The sequence below is a fragment of the Giraffa tippelskirchi genome, chromosome 13 (assembly GCF_054371585.1).
Source record: "Giraffa tippelskirchi isolate mGirTip1 chromosome 13, T2T-mGirTip1v1.2.pri, whole genome shotgun sequence".
Taxonomy (NCBI): Eukaryota; Metazoa; Chordata; class Mammalia; order Artiodactyla; family Giraffidae; genus Giraffa; species Giraffa tippelskirchi.
Genome location: NC_137287.1, coordinates 79,063,463 through 79,083,402, shown reverse-complemented (window position 1 = coordinate 79,083,402; position 19,940 = coordinate 79,063,463). Strand labels below are relative to the sequence as shown.

The following is a 19,940-nucleotide window of genomic DNA, read 5'->3' as shown; positions in this document are numbered from 1 at the left end:
GTCAAGAGACCTGCTGGAGACTTCCTTGCCTTGGGGCTTCTACTTCCCATCCCTGGTTGGGGAACTAAGATCCCATATGCCAAGTGGCCAAAAAATATAAATCAAATAAATTTTAAAACAATTTTTAAAAAGAGAGCAACCATATCCATCACCCCAAAGTGTTCTTTATACATTTTGTAAACCCTTCTCCTGTGCCCTCCTTCAGCTCTGTCCCCAGGAAACCACCCGCTTTCTGTTGCTGTAGGTTAAATTGTTAGGATTTTATATCCATGGACCCATACAGTATGCACTCTTTTTTATCTGGCTTCTTTCACTCACAACTATTCTCAGATTCATCTGTGTTTTTATATGCATCCATTACTTTCTATTGCTGAGGGATCTTTAAGTTTGCATAGTCAGGTATCTTTTAATTTTGAGACCTGTCTATCATATCAGTTTCCTAGGACTGCCTTAAAAATTACCACAAACTGTGTGGCTTTAAACAACAGAAATTTTTCTGTTTCAAGTTCTGGAAGCTAGAATCTGAAACCAAGGGACTTCCCTGGTGGTTCAAGGAAGTTAGTTGATTGGGACTTCCCCTTCCAATGCAAGGGATGAAAGTTCAATCCCTGGTTGGGGAGCTAAGATCTCACATGTCTCATGGCCAAAAAAAAAACAAAATATAAAACAGAAGCAGTGTTGTTACAAATTGAATAAAGACTTCTTTAAAAAAGGTGTCAGTGTTAACATTCGTTTGCCTGTTGCACAGTGAGGCCAAACCATCTGAAACTTTGGTGTTGGAAGCAGAGAAAGGTTTACTGCAGGGCCATGAAGCAGACAGGTAGGTGGTTCAAGCCCTGAGAAGCCTCGAACTCCCGTTTTGGCAAAGCACTTTTAAAAACCAGATGAGGCTGTGTGTGGGGGTCACAGGGTTTGTGATCAATTTGTGCACAATGCTCGGATTGATCGAGGGTGAAGCAGCAGGACAGAGTCACAGGACTGAACATTATCAGTCCTCAGGCTCCAGAAGGCCTGGAGCTGTGTGCTCATGGTCATCAAGTAGTTAACATCTTCCATTTGGTGGGGGGTTTTCACATCTGCAAAACCACACTCAGGAAATTTGCATCAAATAGGGGCTTCGAGGTGACCCAGTGGTAAAGACTCCTCAGCCAATGCAGGAGAAGAAAGAGACTCTGGTTCATCCTTGGGTCTGAAAGGCTCCCCTGGAGGGGAAAATGGCAACCCATTCTAATATTCTTGCCTGGAAAATTCCATGGAGAGGGGAGCCTGGCAGGCTGCAGTCCATGGGGTCGCAAAGAGTCGGACACAACTGAACGTGCACGAATACACAAATACCTCTTATCTAGATATCTCAGAGAGGAGCTAAAGCAGGATATGGAGGAAAGCCTATCGTAGGAAGGAAGGGCCCAAGGAGCCCTCCTCCTTCTGAAGACTAAAGGGAAGAATGTGTTCCATGCCCTTTCCTTAGCCTCTAGTGCTGGAGCATCCGTGCTGTTCCTGGGTTCTAGCTGAATCATTGCCTTCTCTGCCTCCACCCCTATAGGGTGTTCTCTCAAATGTATGTCTCTGTGGTTTTTTTCCTTGTGTAACATATAAGTCATAGATTAAGGGCTCATCCTATTCCAGTATGATCTCATCTTAACTAATTACAACTGCAATGATCCTATTTCCAAATCAGTTCATGTCGTGAGGATCCAGAAAGGACACAAATTTGGGGAGATGCTGTCCCACCAAGGACAGTTGTCCTTCCCCATTAAACTCTATATGGCTCTGTTAAATTAAATTGGGGAGAGTGATTTTTTTTTTTTTTTAATTCTTGACCTATCTTGAGATAATGTGAGCCAGGAATCACATTTCCCAAAGTGTGTTCCAAATAATTACATATGAAATCACATTTTCTAAAAATAGGATAGTAAGCTCAAAAAAGTTTGGTGAATGCTGGATTTAAAAAAAAAAAAAAAAAAAAGAGTGTCTTTACTGAAGCCTTAGCTAATCTTTAATATGTATAACTAGAATAAACCTGGCTCTTCTCATTACCTTCTCAGCACAGCATTGCTTTCACAAGAGCTACAAAAGAATTGAAAAGCAATTTAAGTCTTTATTGCATAACTCTTGGAAAACACCACAGGGGAAATATACCACATTATGTATAGTAAAAATGCCCCCTACATCCACACTCATTCCCCACAGCCACCTCCCAGCAACTGCCCCCAAATTGTAGAGTCATCCTTTTAAAAATACCTCCCCAAAGCTTTCTTCCAAAGTCAATCCAAGCTGATCTCGTGGCCCTTGTCCCCTCCTACCCTCTTGCTCTGCCAAGATACACTCTTTTAGAGAGAGGAAAAGTTCTCAGTTCTCTCTAATGTAGAAACATTTAGCGTTTAGGAACATCTCTGGTTTTCCCCTTTAATTTCCTTGCTGATGCAAACACGTGGAGACCTTCTTAGAATGTACAAAGGGCTCTGGGGGAAGCTGACCGTGAGGAGTAATTCTATCAGGTCCCATGGTACAGGTGTGGCTGAACCATAAAGAGGGCCTAAGGGAAGGAGCGTGGCAGACACTTCAGAAAGATGGCCCAAGCCCAACCTCCAGGGCTTTCTGGTGAATTCCTGAACAATGGAAATTGTTATCTTTGATGCCCCGAGTTGGCCTTTTCAACAACAATCTGCCCAGATGGACCTCTCTCTGCTAGCTTCCAGATAATCAGTTTATGCAAAAATAGTGCACACAAAATTTATGTTCCCAGACTGAAACAGTCTCATTTTCTCCCTTCTGTCTTTGATTCCTATTTTTGCCTTCGTTCCTTAGCTCAGTCTGCCAAGTGGCTCCTTCTCATGTGAGTAAACAATCTGCCTGCAAAATAAACTAACAAATGTCTCTGAATTGTTCTTTGACAAGAAACATTATTTTCATCCCAGTCACATAAACTGCATTTCACCAAGAATATCCAAGTGGGGTATGCCATGTCCTTCAGCTTTTCCTAAAGTGCCACCTTTGCCTTTTAGAGTCTTTTAATTGACACAGGAGAGGCTTTAAATGGTGATCCCTCCAACCAACACCACTTGACAATGTTGGGAACAGTCAGATCTGCTGCAGATCTACAGTGTTTTCAGTTGGAAACCACCAAAAAGCAGGTGACCAGTCCATTGAATGTGCACCATTCACAGGATATACTCAAAACATAATTTAATATTTTTTGCCATTTCCCCTTGAAGTAGATTCCCTTTCTGTTGGTAAAGATTGGAGAGGTCTAAGGAATTAGGCAATACACAGTTTTATGGCCACAAAGACCTGGGTTTGATCCCTGGATCAGGAAGATCCCCTGGGGAAGGGAATGGTTACCCACTTCTGTATTCCTGCCTGGGAAATTCCAGGGACTTTGACTAAATAAGACACACAGATTCAGCTTAGAAGTCAGAAGCACTCCTTTGATAATAATGAAATATCTGAACTTGGTGACTAATTGTCAAATCTCCCACTTCCCAGCTTGGCCTGTCAGGTTTCAGAGGTGGTCCTTCTCCACTCCTGATTCACACTGTTCTTTCCTCCTGCAACTCCTGGCTACAGAGTCTGCCTCTCTGGGACTGGCCCAGGCAGAACTGGGCTTGTGAGAACCCACATCTGACAATCTCTCTCTGGAGTCACATTTGCAGGTCCTTCCAGATGCAGATCTCAAATGAGGACCGTGCTTCTCCTCTGTACAGACACCTGAGACATAGAGTATTTCCTGCTATATCCATAAATAAAGATGTCACAGTCATCAGTGATTTAGGCCCTCCAAATGTGAATTTCTGAGTTCTGAGGGCAACCAGGAAGGAGAACAATACCTGTAATCCAGCAGCCATTAAGTTGCAGACACTCCCTGCCGTGAGCACTGTGGAAAAATGCAGGATACTGGCCTCAGATTGCTGAGAGCTGAGATGCATATGAAAGGAATGATTTCAGTGAGCCCAGACTCTTGCATCTTCCCAAATACAGAAAAGCGCTAAATTCCTTAACTAAAGATATCTGAAAGTGAACGTGTTAGTCGCTCAGTCATGTCTGACTCTTTGTGACCCCATGAGCTGTAGCCCGCCAGATAATAGAGAATTCTCCAGGCAAGAATACTAGAGTGGGTTGCCATTCCCTTCTCCAGGGGATCTTCCAGACCCAGGGATCAAATCCAGGTCTCCTGCATTGCAGGCAGATTCTTTACCACTGAGCCACCAGGGAAGCCCCTTAAGATATCTGGTCTTCTTTAATTCACAAAATCCTTTTGATATTCAGACTACCTGCCCTTTGTTGCAAACTTCTATATAGCCTCCTCAGGGCAGTTCTGTCAGGGTCACTTGAGACGCTGTATCCTGGGCTTGAAGTCCTAAAAATTCCCACTGAATAAAACATAACTCTTAACTTTTAGATCGTGAATATTTTCTAAGTCAACACACCCCAGGTCCAGGCCACAGAGCACACGCTCACCGTTGAGGATCTCATCATCCCTTCAAGGTGGTCCTCTGGCCCCACACCTGAAATGGCTCCATTAGGGTCTCTTTCTTCCAGGGCCAATAGCTGGTCCATGGGAGCCAGTCATACACGCTGTGTCCAGCGGTGAAGGGAAGACACGTGCCTCCCACTGCAGAGCTAATCAGTGATGACCACCAAAGCATCCCACCAGCTTTTCCCTGACCTCCAGATAATAGGCAGTCTGTCAGCTCCTGGGCCTGCAGAGTTCAGAGGATGCACCTCAAGCTCTCTGAGGGGTCCCACTGAACTCTCCTCTCAAGCAACTAGGGTTTAGGTGGAAGAATCACTAACCTTTGTATAACTCCCAGCAGGAGTTTTCTCTAAAAAGTACTCATCAAAGAACCCTCTCTACCTCTGCACACTCTTGAGACTCTAGATGAGCTGCCAGGAAATTCTGAAATGGATTGTCTTCTATTTTCTTTACTAAATGACACATACTTTATTTGGGATTCCATTATATTGTACCTTGGTTCTTATTAGGAACTTCGGTTTCATGATCCTATTACAACAAGATGTGTCAGAGGGCAAAATGCCAGCATACTCATTCTCTAAGGAAAAAAGAAAGCCGGATATTAGACAAGGCTAGCACTAGGTGACTTTTTTTTTCTTTGATGCTGTGCTGGTCTGATTCTTTCTGTTCATATAATGTAGAAAAATAAGACCTATGTAAATATGAAGAAAATGATGACTCAGAGCAAAAAAAGTTAATGAAGTTAAATTTTAGCTACTTCTTTGAAATTTTGAATTGTGTGTTCTAAGTTCCAATACAATTTTTGAGATAAAACATTTAAGAATAATTAGTTGTTAAAATGATCTTGAGAAGTAATCTAGATTCCCCAAAAGAAGCTATTTATGAAGTAAGAAGATGCATTTTATATTTTGGATAACCATGAAGTAATTGCAAATAATAATCGGTCTCTAAATGTATTGAAAAGACCCTGATGCTGGGAAAGATTGAAGGCCGGAGGAGAAGGGGACGACAGAGGATGAGATGTTTGGATGGCATCACCAACGCAATGGACGTGAGTTTGAGTATACTCTGGGAGTTGATGATAGACAGTGAAGCCTGGCATGCTGCAGTCTATGGGGTTGCAAAGAGTCGGGACTCGACTGAGCGATTGAACTGAAGTGCATTGATTAAGAAGTGTTGTTCATGCTATATGGTTAAACTTAAAAATAAACCTAAACCAAACAGTTTTTTATAGTATGATATCCTTTAATAACTGTGTGTTTATGTGTGAGTGTGTGTGGTACGCTCATAAAAATTGTATGAAAGGATATATGCATGTGTGCGTGCTAAGTTGCTTCAGTCATATCTGACTTTTTGTGACCCTGTGGACTATAGCCCACCAGGCTCCTCTGTCCATGGGATTCTCCAGACAATAATACTGGAATGGGTTGCCATGCCCTCAACCAGAAGATCTTTTGGACCTAGGAATAAAACTTGTGTCTCCCATGGCTCCTGCAATGCAGGAGAACTCTTTACTGCTGAGCCACTGGGGAAGCTTGGAAGGATATATACCTATATATTAAAGGGAGTCACTCCTAAGTGATAGAATTATGGATAGTTTTCAGTTTTATTTTACATTTTTCTACATTCTTTGATTTTTTAATATTACATGGTTTTACTATTTATAGTGAGAATAAAAACAAGAAAAACATTTTCATTGAAATGAAGTATATTTTTCTGATAACTGTGAGGTTTTTAATCAACATAATTATGCTTGAGTTTACTGTTATGAAATTCAGTAAGAGCATTTTTATATTAACTATAATTTGGCTTTGATTCTGAATTAGGCAGTTTTTGCATGTGAATATGGCCATGACATTTTTTTTTAAAAGATATTGATGAACCAAGCCATTTGCAAATGGATCTGTTTATATCCTCACAATTCAGTAGATACTCTTTTTATTCAGTGGCTGTAAACTGATTGTAGGCAAGGCTTTAGCCACAAAATTAAAATTTGTAAACATTTTCCTGAACAGTATCCTTAAGAATTGGGTGGCTTTACTACACATTATTTTTTGAGGTTCTTGTTAAAATAGATTGCTTAGCACTATGTGAACTATACACTGTGTCTGCAATTTCTGCACATTTATTTTAACACATATTTCATAGTCACTTTAATATAACTTTATGATTCACTGACATCAGTTTTCCCTGTTTCCCACAAGGAAGAAATTTAGCTGCTAACGTAATTCGTTTGAAGAGAGAGGAGGGAACCGTACTACGGTATGGTTTAACATGTGCAGTATGTTGTCCCTGAGCTACCTTGGGTATCATAGAGCTTAGGGTATAGAGTGGATGCAGAACAAGAGTGATCTGGTACAGCCTTATCTTTTAATTGGAGTTTCTATTTCTGTCACTGTTTCATTTGCTCACCATAATAGTTTAAACCATAGCAATTGGCAGAAGCATCGTTGGACCTCAGACAAAAGGACACATGTGAGTGTTTTATTTCCAAAGAGGCTTGGAGAGGAATTTAGGATTTTGCCTGGATTTTGCTTGGAAAACAATTTCGATCTGAAAATAGCTAAGCACACACTGAAGCCAGATTCTCAAGGCATCTTTGCATCCAACAACACCTGATGAGTCCTCCCAACTCTTTTTTACCTCTGCTGCCCATTTCTAGCTAATGGTTAATTTTTATAACTTGAAAGATGTATTTTCCTGAAAACAGCATATGAGGAAACTTGGAGCCCTTGTGTTTGTTGGGAGCTAATGTCCAAAAAACATCAACATGTTTATACACATAAAATGTGAGCCAGCAACTTTGTCCTCACATAATAGATAGCGACTTTTCTGGTAAGTTTTGCTCAAGAGACAGTTCACAAATGGAATAAGAAATGCTGAGTCTAACTTGCCTGGAAAATAGTATTGATATCTGCTGTTCACGGGTCAACATGAGCTGTTAAGGAATACTTTCTAAGCACCCTGTCCTCTCTTGCTTCCAGTAGTTGAGTCCTGTTCTTACCAAGAGTCAGCTGTGCTTGTTCCCAACCTTGTTTATCCCCATTTCTGAAATATGCTAGCTGTTTAAAAGTCACATAAAACAATGAAATATGAATGAAAAGATATTTTAAAAAATAAAACTAAGTTGAGTACTTTGAAAAGTCTCAATCAAGATGAATAGAATGTGAATGTGATCTCACTCTTGGCATAACCGATTTAGAGCTTATTATTAAGCTCAAATCAGCAAAGATTTTCACAAGTATGCAACTCATTGTAGCAGCTCAAGAACAGAAATTTTTCAGACACTAAACATTTGAAAAGAATTTGTTGGATATTTATTATGGATAAGATGGCAAGCTACTCGGGAGAGAATGCCAGAGAATTAGTTAAAAAAAAAAAAAAAAGTCAGAATAAACTACACGTGTGTGGTTAGATTGCATTTTTCAAAAATGGCCACATCAATGTCTCCGCATATACTCCTTCTGTATGGTGATTTGACACTCCTCTCATGGAGAGACAGGGTCTCTGTCCCTCTCCTTGACTCCGGGTAGGTTTTGTGACTACAGCAGAAGCAGCACCGTGGTTCTTGCAAAGCTAGGTCTTAAAAGGTGATAGAGCGTCCAGCCGCTCTCTTGGGATTCTCCTGCTGGAATCCAGCCACCATGCTGTATAGAAACTCACAGCAGCTCCATCAGAGAAATGGCATGAACAGGTCCTGTGTGATTTTCCAGCCAACAGCCAGTTTCACCATCAGACAGGTGAGTGGGGACACCTCCAGGTCATTCCAGCCCCAGCCATCAAGACAAGTCTCCTTCCAGTCTTTTCAGCTAAGATCCCCAACATCCCGGAACATATACAAGCCATCTCCACAATGCCTTGCCCACATTTTTGACCCGCAGAACTCACAATCCTAACAAAAGAGCTGTTTTATGTCCATGCACTTTAGGGTGCTTTGTTATGCAGCAATAGAGAACCAATACAGAATGACCAAATTTTCTGTTGTTCTTTACAACTATAATATCCAGCTTTCAGGCCAATTGAATCATTAAATCTGAGGCTGTTACATGTAACTTAAGGATGTTAGAAATTCAGATTTATAGCTTACAGTCTCTGTAGTAAAATTAAAATGATAGGTGTGTTTGAAATACAAGATGAAACAAATCTAAACATTAAACACTGTGTGACGCTAACAACACATCACTGAATAGATATGCATATAGTAATGGGAAGAGAAAGTGTGAATGCCAAGCTGTAATTCAAGCTCAGTACAATAAAGAACAATAAGGAAAATGCCAGGTTATATTTTAATGACCTACTTAGGGATCAGTTCAGTTCAGTTGCTCAGTCATGTCTAACTCTTTACAACCCCATGGATTGTAGCATGCCAGGCTTCCCTGTCCTTCACTATCTCTCAGAGTCTGCTTGAACTCAAGTCCATTGAGTCGGTGAGGCCATCCAACCATCTCATCCTCTGTCGTCCCCTTCTCCTCCTGGTTCAATCTTTCCCAGAATCAGGGTCTTTTCCAATGAGTCAGTTCTGCACATCAGGTGGCCAAAGTATTGGAGTTTCAGCTTCAGCATCAGTTCTTCCAATGAATATTCAGGAATGATTTCCTTTAGGATGGACTGGTTGAATCTCCTTGCAGTCCAAGGGACTCTCAAGAGTCTTCTCCAACACCACAGTTCAAAAGCATCAATTCTTCTGCACTCAGCTTTCCTTATAGTTCAACTCTGAGCGACTTTCACTTCACTTCACTTAGCGACCCCATGGACTGCAGCCCACCAGGCTCCTCTGTCCATGGGATTTTCCAAGCAAGAGTACTGGAGTGGGGTGCCATTTCCTTCCCCATACTTAGGGATATAAAGGCACAATTATAGCCAAGACTTCATTTTCAAATGATGAAATACTTAATTACATTTTATTTAAGCAAAATGAAGACAAGTAGGTAAACGAGTTATAAATGGAGTTTACTTTTGTATCATCTGTTCATGCACGTAATGTTATTCTATTTTATCTGTTTCCTCTTCTAATTAATATGGGGAATAGACAAATGAAAGGGACTTGGGAAAATTGGTTTAGAGAAATATAAATGCATTTCTATACATATATGAATCTGCCTGCAGTGCAGGACACCTGAGTTCGATCCCTGTGTTGGGAAGATCCCCTGGAGTTGGACATGGCAACCCACTCCAGTATTCTTGCCTGGAAAATCCCATGGACAGAGGAGCTTAATGGGGTACTGTCCATGGGATTGCAAAGAGTTGGACACTACTGAGTGACTAAGCATACATATATATTAGTTTTTTAATCCATATTATGAATATATATTAGTTTCTATAAACATATTAGTTTTCTAATACATATATTAGTTTTGTGAACAGATTTCATTTCCTTCAAAAACTTAATGAGTTGCTAACTGTCCCCCATTTTGGAAAACTGCAAAACTAAACATGGCTCACAAATATAATAAACATAGAATAACGTAACAGGCCAATCAGTCACATTACCACTGTGCTACAAGGTACCCGCTCTGAGGCTGGTTCTTCTCTTCTCATGGATCCAGGAGCATGGACCTTAGGGCAAACAGGCTTAAAAGGGACGCTGTGGTCAGTTTCTGCAACATCTACTTCTCGTCCTGAAGCTCTAGCACTGCGGGATCCCAGTTCTAAAGAACAGCCCTTTGCAAAGCAGAAACAGAGACACAGATGTAGAGAACAAACATATAGACACCAAGGTGGAGGAGTGGGGGGAAGAATTGGGAGATTGGGATTGACATACATGCTGCGTGTGAGCTAAGTCACTTCAGTCCTGTCCGATTCTTTGTGACCCTATGGACTGTAGCCTACCAGGCTCCTCTGACCATGAGGATTCTCCAGGCAAGAATACTGGAGTGGGTTGCAATGCCCTCCTCCAGGGGATATTCCTGACCCAGAGATTGAACCCGCATCTCTTTTGTCTCCGGCGATGCAGGTGGGTTGTTTTTTTTTTTTTAAAACCACTAATGAAGGCAATGGCACCCCACTCCAGTACTCTTGCCTGGGAATCCCCATGGACGGAGGAGCCTGGTAGGCTGCAGCCCATGAGGTGGTGAAGAGTTGGACACGACTGAGCGACTTCACCTTCACTTTTCACTTTCATGCACTGGAGGAGGAAATGGCAACCCACTCCAGTATTCTTGCCTGGAGAATCCTGGGGACGGCGGAGCCTGGTGGGCTGCCGTCTATGGGGTCGCACAGAGTCGGACACGACTGACATGACTGACACGACTTAGCAGCAGCAGCAGCAGCCACCTGGGAAGCCCAATAGTGGTTATATATACCTACTATAAGAAGAAGGTAATATTTAGATATCTTAAAATTTTCCTTTTTTTTTTTTTGACTTACAGAATTTTCCACTCCAACAAGCTGCTTGCCTTAAAGCCTTGCCTGTTGGGGATATTTATGTTACTAGGGTAAGTCTTGTTTATTTTTCTCTTAATGTTGCCTGGAAAACCATCTCTTTTTGAATCTCAGTAGTGCAAATTGTGGATTTGAGTAGGTCTAGAGGAATGACAGGAACGAGAAACACTTCTGGAATATTCAGAAGAAACTGAATCAAATTTGTTTGATGAAGCATCGCCTTCAGTCTAAGCGAAATACCTCCAAATGCAGGTATTTAGAATCTAAATACAAGTGGGCTGGCATTTCTTCCAAACAAGCTGTTCTTCAGCTCTTTAGAGTCCTAAATACCCAACACATTTATAGGTAAAGGTCTAACCTGGACCACAAATCAAACACAGCCACTGCTGTCTTTGCACCAGAGTCACAAGCTTGCAGGATTGTGGTCTTGCTTCTCATGAGGCTCTGATTGGGAAATGGCAACTATTTAATGGCACATTGAAGAGGCAGAAGCCAGTGAAGGAGGAGGTTAAAAACTAGAACCCAGCCATCTCCTGATACCCCAAAGAATTTCCCCAAAGGCCACTGGGTACCATTGAATGTTCTTGTGTGCGTGCATGCACGCATGCATGCGTGCTCAGTTGTTCAGGTGTGTCTGACTCTGCGATCCCATGGACTATAGCCCTCCAGGCTCCTCAGTCCATGGAATTTTCCAAGCAGGAATACTGGAGTGGGTTGCCATTTCCTACTCCATCTTGTATGCATGCATTCATCTGAATACATATATGCCTCAGCACGTTCCATGTATGTTCTTACACATGTTAATAACAGTGTTTCATTGAAGATGGAGTAAGAGAGGGGCACCCAATTTGACATGACATGTTTAAAAATAATGTCTGTGATTTCCAACCCAGTGAACCACTGGGGAGTGAAAGAATTATGTGGAATTTGACATTTCTCAAAACTGAAGCATGAGAAACTACCAAAGGCACACATTTCCAGCTCTCAGAACTCCCCATGGGAAGGAAGGTGGCTAAGAACTTGGCATCTAGAGTCAGATTGTTTAGGTTCAAGTTCCGGCTGCATTATGCAAGCTCTCTGCACCTCAGTGCTCCCATCTGCAAAATGGGAGTGTTCAGAGTGGTCAGTGAGCTGATGCCTGTAAAGAGCAAGAACAGGGCCTGGTCTCATCTCAGCACACAGAAGCTAGACATTAAGATACGGCAGCACTGAAGGACTGGCCAGCATACACTGCTTTTCTTTTTGCGTTTCAAGGATGTTCTTCCTTCCATTTTCCTAAGAGAACTTTTAGATTTGTTTAGAATAGAGCTTTATGCTCATGGCCAGCACCAGAGGACCAAGGGTAAAGTAACCTCCCGATGGTCTCTGCCTCTGCCTGCCTGCCATCCAGATCTCCCCTGACCACCCAGGGACTGTTTGTTCAGTGCTGCCTCTACCTCACCTCTCAGTACCCCTCACTCCCAACTCAGCCCAAGTCTTCTGCCTGGTTTCCACCTCTCCCACAACCCAAACTCCATGCACTCCCACAGTATGTGGGGCAAGCCCAGGAATACCTCCCTCTTTTCCTGCAACAGCGGCTTCAGTGTGAACTGGGTCCTGTAGGATCTACACTTTCTAAGAGGAGAAAGGAAGGGTTTTCCCAACCAGAAAGAAATAAAGGAAGCCATGAATCAGATGGTCATTTTGAAGTTGGGCTGCTGCTGCTAAGTCGCTTCAGTCGTGTCTGACTCTGTGCGACCCCATAGATGGCCATTTCAAGACTCAAGGAAGAATGGAAAACAACCTTTTAAAATATATTTTTTGTTTTTATTTTTGGCCTCGCCTTGCGGCCTGTGGGACCCTAGTTTCTAGACCATGGATCAAACCTGAATCCCCTGCATTGGAAGGCGAGTCTTAATCACTGGACCATCAGGAAAGTCCTGAAAGCAGCTTTATACTCTTAACTCCCTCTTGTCTTCACATCCATAAGCCCGCTTCCCTCACCCAACACTAGGGACAGGAGAAGTAATCAATGCCTGTCAATGTATTGGTGACATCACAGGAAGAATTGATGTGTGGCAACCCAATATTCTTTTTAAAAAAATTATTATGGTTGTGAGAGGAAATAATTCAGAGCACAGCTCTTAGCTTTCATATCTTCTCTTCTGCTCTTCATCCCGTGGTGGTTTTTGGTTTGCTTTATTTCTGCAGTGTCACCTCTACTGTTCTCAGTCACCCCTTCTTGTCTCGCTTTGGGTTTCAAGGAGGAGTGCTGGCGGTAGAATCCTGTCGCTCTGACTATAACTGGGCCAAGTGGAGTCCTTCCTGGGGAGTTTTCAAAATCTCACCCCAATGCCTGCTTATTGCGTCATCTCTCTCACAGGCCACTGTGTCGTGTCCAGCTGGGACCCTGCACACCCTCCAACCCCCCCACCCCTGCTCCTGCCTTCACAGACTATTCCTCTCTCAAAAGCCAGATGAATATTTTCTCCAAACTTTATTCAAAGGTTCATTCTCTTGTTAGCAGCCCATTCTGATGAAATTCAGAATTTTCACCGCCTCCCATTGGCTCCCATGTGTTACTTCCAGCCACCCTCCTCCCACTGGCACGCTGCTCCTTGAACTCGGCAGACACACCCCCCGCCGGGGGCCTTTGCATGAATCTTCTCCTCTACCTACAATGCTCTTCGCACCAAGAATGGCTCACCCTCCCCTCACTTAAGTTTCTACTCAAAGGCCTCATGGAGAAGCCTTCTCCAAAGTTCCTGCACAAAATAACCTGGGTGGCCACTCTGTCCACACACCCTGTTTTCCTAATCTTCTTAGCACTTAACATGACCTGAGGTCTTCCCCAGTGGCTCAGCAGTAAAGAATCCGCCAGCAGTGAAGGAGATGCAGGTTTGATCCCTCGATCGGGAAGATACCCCAAAGGAGGAAATGGCAACCCACTCCAGTATTCTTGCCTGGAAAATCCCACAGACAGAGGAGCCTGGAAGGCTACAGTCTGTGGGGTTGGAAAGAGTTGGACATGACTGAGCAACACACACACACAACATGACCTGAAATAAGTAGCTGTGGGGTTTGTGTAGATTATCTCCTCTTGCTAAACTTTATCCTTCATGAGCAAGGGGACTTTGTCTACTTTTATTGCATGCTGTCCTTCCAGCACTTTCAACAGTATTCCTCATAGTAGGGCCTCAATAATTATTTTGTCGACAAATGTCTTACTCAACCATTTCCTTGTTGAAAACTCGTACACTGATGTCTCCAAGCAAGTCCTAAGAGCCATTGAAAGGCCATGTTCATAAATGTCTTCGGAAATGAATGAACAAGAGAAAGACTTAGAAGTAACCTCATCCAACCTCCTCTTTATAAAGATGAGAACAAGGAACCAGGGTGGGCTGAGTGAAGTGCCCAGGAGTGCACACCTATTCATGATGCAGTTGCTTTCTTTTGGCAGAAAAATAAAAATCCAGGCTGAAGCTGTTTACTAGCCTCACAAAGAAAGGCACCCGGGCACATGCGAACCCCTCCTGATTTCAATTACGTCTGGGAAGCTCAGAGCAGGAAGCAGGTGCCGGCAGCTGGCCTTGTTGTGCTCAGGCCAAAGCAATACTTGGTCTCCATCTCCAAAGACAGTCTCCCGGCCCCTTCTCCTGCCTCTTATTATCTTTGGCAAAGGGACTGAATAAGCGCTTGTCACACAAAAGACTCCTACGCCCCAGAGCCAGAAGTGGGACAACACAGGGGAACTCGCCAGAGGTGTTTCAGCCCCAGCCCCTCCTCTGTCTCAGTCAAGCAAACGTCCCTGTTCCCTCCCTATCTCCATGGTGCACAATTGCACTCCTGAAGGATGGTGAATCACAGTGATAAATGATACCCAGCTTGTTTGATAAGAGAGCTCCAGTCCCAAGGAGCCCAGATTAGCATCTCATAGAGTCTTTCCCCATCCCCTTTGGGAAATGCAACCACAATAGGACGGCGTAAGTCAAGAAGCAGTGCCATTCCTTCGTAGGATTTCTGTAGCACCCAGGTGAGCAAACCAAAGTCTGGGAGGTTTAGAGACAGGCCTCAGGGTCACCCACCCAGTTACTGCACAGTGCACCCCAGGCTGCAAACTGCAAACTGCAAATAGAACAATCCTACTAATACCATGCACCCACCATCCAGCCTGAGATATGAAACAGTAAAAATACCATCAAATCCTCCCATTCTTGAACATTACAGTTTTAACCTGAATTGTCTCATTAATAGTAAGGCTGAATGTATTTTCACATGTTTATTGACCACACATGTTTCCTCTTCTAGAAATTGACTGCTCGTGTAATTGATCTTTCTATTGGATTGCTCATCTTTGTAAGAGCCTTTTATATATTCTCGAATTGAAATCTCATCATGTATATTGATTATACTTCAGTCAAATACACTGGTATTTTCTCCCAGACTGTGGCTTATCATTTTAATTTTTCATTTTGGCTTGCAACTAATGTAAGTGTTTTGTCCCAGTACAGTTGAATTTACTACTTTGGTCACCTGATGCGAAAAACTGACTCATTGGAAAAGACCCTGATGCTGGGAAAGATTCAAGGCAGGAGGAAAAGGGGACGACAGAGGATGAAATGGTTGGATGGCATCACTGACTCGATGGACATGAATTTGAGCAAGCTTGGGGAGTTGGTAATGGACAGCGAAGCCTGGCGTGCTACATACAGTTCATGGGGTTGCAAAGAGTCAGACACGACTGAGTGACTGAACTGAACTGAAAAAAGATTTATGATTTTTAACTTTTAGAAATCTTCTCCTACACCAAGATCATAAAGATTTCTTCTAGTTTCTTAAAAAAGTTCAGTTCAGTTCAGTTACTCAGTCGTGTCTGACTCTTTGCAACCCCATGAACAGCAGCATGCCAGGCCTCCCTGTCCATCACCAACTCCCAGAGTCTACCCAAACTCATGTCCATTGAGTCGGTGATGCCAACCAACCATCTCATCCTCTGTCATCCCCTTCTCCTCCTGCCCTCAAACTTTCCCAGCATCAGAGTCTTTTCAGATGAGTCAGCTCTTCACATCAGGTGGCCAAAGTATTGGAGTTTCAGCTTCAACATCAGTCCTTCCAATGAATATTCAGGACTGACTTCCTTTAGGATGGAATGGTTGGATCTCCTTGCAGTAAGGGACTCTCAAGAGTCTTCTCCAACACCACAATTCAAAAGCATCAATTCTTCGGTGCTCAGCTTTCTTCATAGTCCAACTCTCACATCCATACATGACCACTGGAAAAACCATAGCCTTGGCTAGATGGACCTTTGTTGGCAAAGTAATGTCTCTGCATTTTAATATGCTGTCTAGGCTGGTTATAACTTTATTTCCAAGGAGCAAGCATCTTTTAATTTCATGGCTGCAATCACCATCAGCAGTGATTTTGGAGCCCAAAAAAATAAAGTCTGACACTGTTTCCACTGTTTCCCCATCTATTTCCCATGAAGTGATGGGAACAGATGCCATGATCTTAGTTTTCTGAACGTTGAGCTTTAAGCCAACTTTTTCACTCTCCTCTTTCACCTTCATCAAGAGGCTCTTTAGTTCTTCTTCACTTTCTGCCATAAGGGTGGTGTCATCCGCATATCTGAGGTTATTGATATTTCCCCTGGCAATCTTGATTCCAGCTTGTGTTTCTTCCAGCCCAGCATTTCTCATGATGTACTCTGCATATAAGTTAAATAAGCAGGGTGACAATATACAGCCTTGACGTACTCCTTTTCCTATTTGGAACCAGTCTGTTTTTCCATGTCCAGTTCTAACTGTTGCTTCCTGACCTGCATAGGTTTCTCAAGAGGCAGGTCAAGTGGTCTGGTATTCCCATCTCTTTCAGAAGAGGCTGCTCAGTGCAGGAGCGAGTGGCTGCGTGGCTCAGGAGCAAGTGGCTGCGAGGAGATACCCCACGTCCAAGGTCAGGAGCGGCAGCTGCGCTTTGCTGGAGCAGCCATGAAGAGATACCCCACGTCCAAGGTAAGAGAAACCCAAGTAAGTCAGTAGTCACCAAGAGAGGGCATCAGAGGGCAGACAGGCTGAAACCACAATCACAGAAACTAGCCAATCTGATCACATGGACCACAGACTGGTCTAACTCAGTGAAACTAAGCCATGCTGTGTGGGGCCACCCAAGATGGACGGGTCATGGCAGAGAGGTCTGACAGAATGTGGTCCACTGGAGAAGGGCATGGCAAAACACTTCAGTATTCTTGCCTTGAGAACCCTACGAACAGTATGAAAAGGCAAAAAGATAGGACTCTGAAAGATGAACTACCCAGGTCAGTAGGTGCCCAATATGCTACTGGCGATCAGTGGAGAATAACTCCAGAAAGAATGAAGGGATGGAGCCAAAGCAAAAACAACACCCAGTTGTGGATGGGACTGGTGATAGAACCAAGGTTCGATGCTGTAAAGAGCAGTATTGCACAGGAACCTGGAATGTTAGGTCCATGAATCAAGGCACATTGGAAGTGGTCAAACAGGAGATGGCAAGAGTGAATGTCGACATTCTAGAAATCAGTGAACTAACATGGACTGGAATGGGTGAATTTAACTCAGATGACCATTATATCTACTACTGTGGGCAGGAATCCCTTAGAAGAAATGGAGTAGCCATCATAGTCAACAAAAGAGTCCGAAATGCAGTACTTGGATGCAATTTCCCAAAAGACAGAATGATCCCTGTTCATTTCCAAGGCAAACCATTCAATATCATGGTAATTGAAGTCTATGCCCCGACCAGAAATGCCGAAGAAGCTGAACGGTTCTATGAAGACCTACAAGATCTTTTAGAACTAACATGCAAAAAAGATGTCCTTTTCATTATAGGGGACTTGAATGCAAAAGTAGGAAGTCAAGAAACACCTAGAGTAACAGGCAAATTTGGCCTTAAAGTACAGAATGAAGCAGGGCAAAGGCTAATAGAGTTCTGCCAAGAGAACACACTGGTCATAGCAAACACCCTCTTCCAACAGCACAAGAGAAGACTCTACACACGGACATCACCAGATGGTCGACACCGAAATCAGATTGATTATATTCTTTGCAGCCAAAGATGGATAAGCTCTATACAGTCAGCAACAACAAGACCAGGAGCTGACTGTGGCTCAGACCATGAACTCTTTATTGCCAAATTCAGACTTAAATTGAAGAAAGTAGGGAAAACCACTAGACCATTCAGGTATGACCTAAATCAAATCCCTTATGACTATACAGTGGAAGTGAGAAATAGATTTAAGGGACTAGAGCTGATAGACAGAGTACCTGATGAACTATGGATGGAGGTTTGTGACATTGTTCAGGAGATAGGAACAAAGACCATCCCCAAGAAAAAGAAATGCAAAAAAGCAAAATGGCTGTCTGAGGAGGCCTTACAAATGTCTATGAAAAGAAGAGAAGCAAAAAGCAAAGGAGAAAAGGAAAGATATACCCATTTGAATGCAGAGTTCCAAAGAATAGCAAGGAGAGATAAGAAAGCCTTCCTCAAAGCAACAGACAAACAATTAATCTCAAAAATATACAAGCAACTCCTGCAGCTGAATTCCAGAAAAATAAACGACCCAATCAAAAAATGGGCCAAAGAACTAAACAGACATTTCTCCAAAGAAGACATACGGATGGCTAGCAGGCACATGAAAAGATGCTCAACATCACTCATTGTTAGAGAAGTGCAAATCAAAACCACAATGAGGTACCATTTCACACCAGTCAGAATGGCTGCTATCCAAAAGTCTACAAGCAATAAATGCTGGAGAGGGTGTGGAGAAAAGGGAACCCTCTTACACTGTTGGTGGGAATGCAAACTAGTACAGCCACTATGGAGAACAGTGTGGAGATTCCTTAAAAAACTGGGAATAGAACTGCCATATGACCCAGCAATCCCACTGCTGGGCATACACACTGAGGAAACCAGAATTGAAAGAGATGTGTGTGCCCCAGTGTTCATCGCAGCACTGTTTGCAGTGGCCAGAGCATGGAAGCAGCCTAGATGTCCATCGGCAGACGAATGGATGGGGAAGCTGTGGTACATATACACAATGGAATATTACTCAGCCATTAAAAAGAATACATTTGAATCGGTTCTATTGAGATGGATGAAACTGGAGCCCATAATACAGAGTGAAGTAAGCCAGAAAGAAAAACACCAATACAGTATACTAATGCATAGATATGGAATTTGAAGGATGGTAACGATGACCCTATATGCGAGACAGAATAAGAGACACAGATGCATAGAACAGTCTTATCGACTCTGAGGGAGAAGGTGAGGGTGTGACGTTCTGGGAGAGTAGCGTTGAAGCATGTATATTATCATATGTGAGACAGAACACCATTCCATGTTCGATGCATGAGACAGATGCTCAGGGCTGGGGCAATGGGATGACCCAGAGGGATGGGATGGGGAGGGAGGTGGGAGCGGGGTCCAGGAGGGGGAACACATGTGGACCCATGGCTGATTCATGTCAATGTATGGCAGAGACTACTACAATATTGTAAAGTAATTAGCCCCCAACTAAAATAAATGAATTTATTTAATAAAAAATAAAAAAAAAAAGAAAGCCTTCCTCAGCAAGCAATGCAAAGAAATGAGGAAAACAATAGAATGGGAAAGATTAGAGATTTCTTCAAGAAAATTAGAGATACCAACAGAATATTTCATGCAAAGATAGATACAATAAAGGACAGAAACGGTAAGGACCTAGCAGAAGCAGAAGACACTAATAAGAGGGGGCAAGAATACACAGAAGAACTGTACAAAAAAGATCTTCATGACTCAGATAATCACGATGGTGTGATCACTCACCTAGAGCCAGACATCCTGGAATGTGAAGTCAAGTGGGCCTCAGAAAGCATCACTACGAACAAAGCTAGTGGAGGTGATGGAATGCCAGTTGAGCTATCTCAAATACTGAAAGATGACGCTGTGAAAGTGCTGCCCTCAATATGCCAGCAAATCTGGAAAACTCAGCAGTGGCCACAGGACTGGAAACGGTCAGTTTTCATTCCAATCCCAAAGAAAGACAATGCCAATGAATGCTCAAACTACCGCACAATTGCACTCATCTCACACGCTA

At 42.9% G+C, this 19,940-nt stretch overlaps 1 protein-coding gene across 11 annotated transcripts in view; it reads right to left on the bottom strand.

Annotated features, from left to right (window-relative positions):
* LOC145533454 (uncharacterized) overlaps positions 1 to 19,940 on the bottom strand; it is a 103,770-nt gene that overhangs the window by 44,332 nt on the left and 39,498 nt on the right. For 4 of the 11 annotated variants that reach the window (XR_014074078.1, XR_014074080.1, XR_014074079.1 and 1 more), the window contains exon 3: positions 9,983 to 10,135. The exons of 2 other annotated variants lie outside the window; for them this stretch is intronic. Coding sequence is in view for 3 of the 9 variants with exons in the window: in XM_081560876.1 (XP_081417002.1) it covers positions 9,983 to 10,135 (153 nt within the window). In the remaining 6 variants the exon portion in view is untranslated. Of the gene's footprint in view, positions 1 to 2,037; positions 2,068 to 3,827; positions 3,875 to 4,968; positions 5,052 to 9,982; positions 10,136 to 19,940 lie in introns of those variants that run through there. 5 more of the 11 variants (XR_014074091.1, XM_081560877.1, XR_014074082.1 and 2 more) reach the window with 4 other exon arrangements.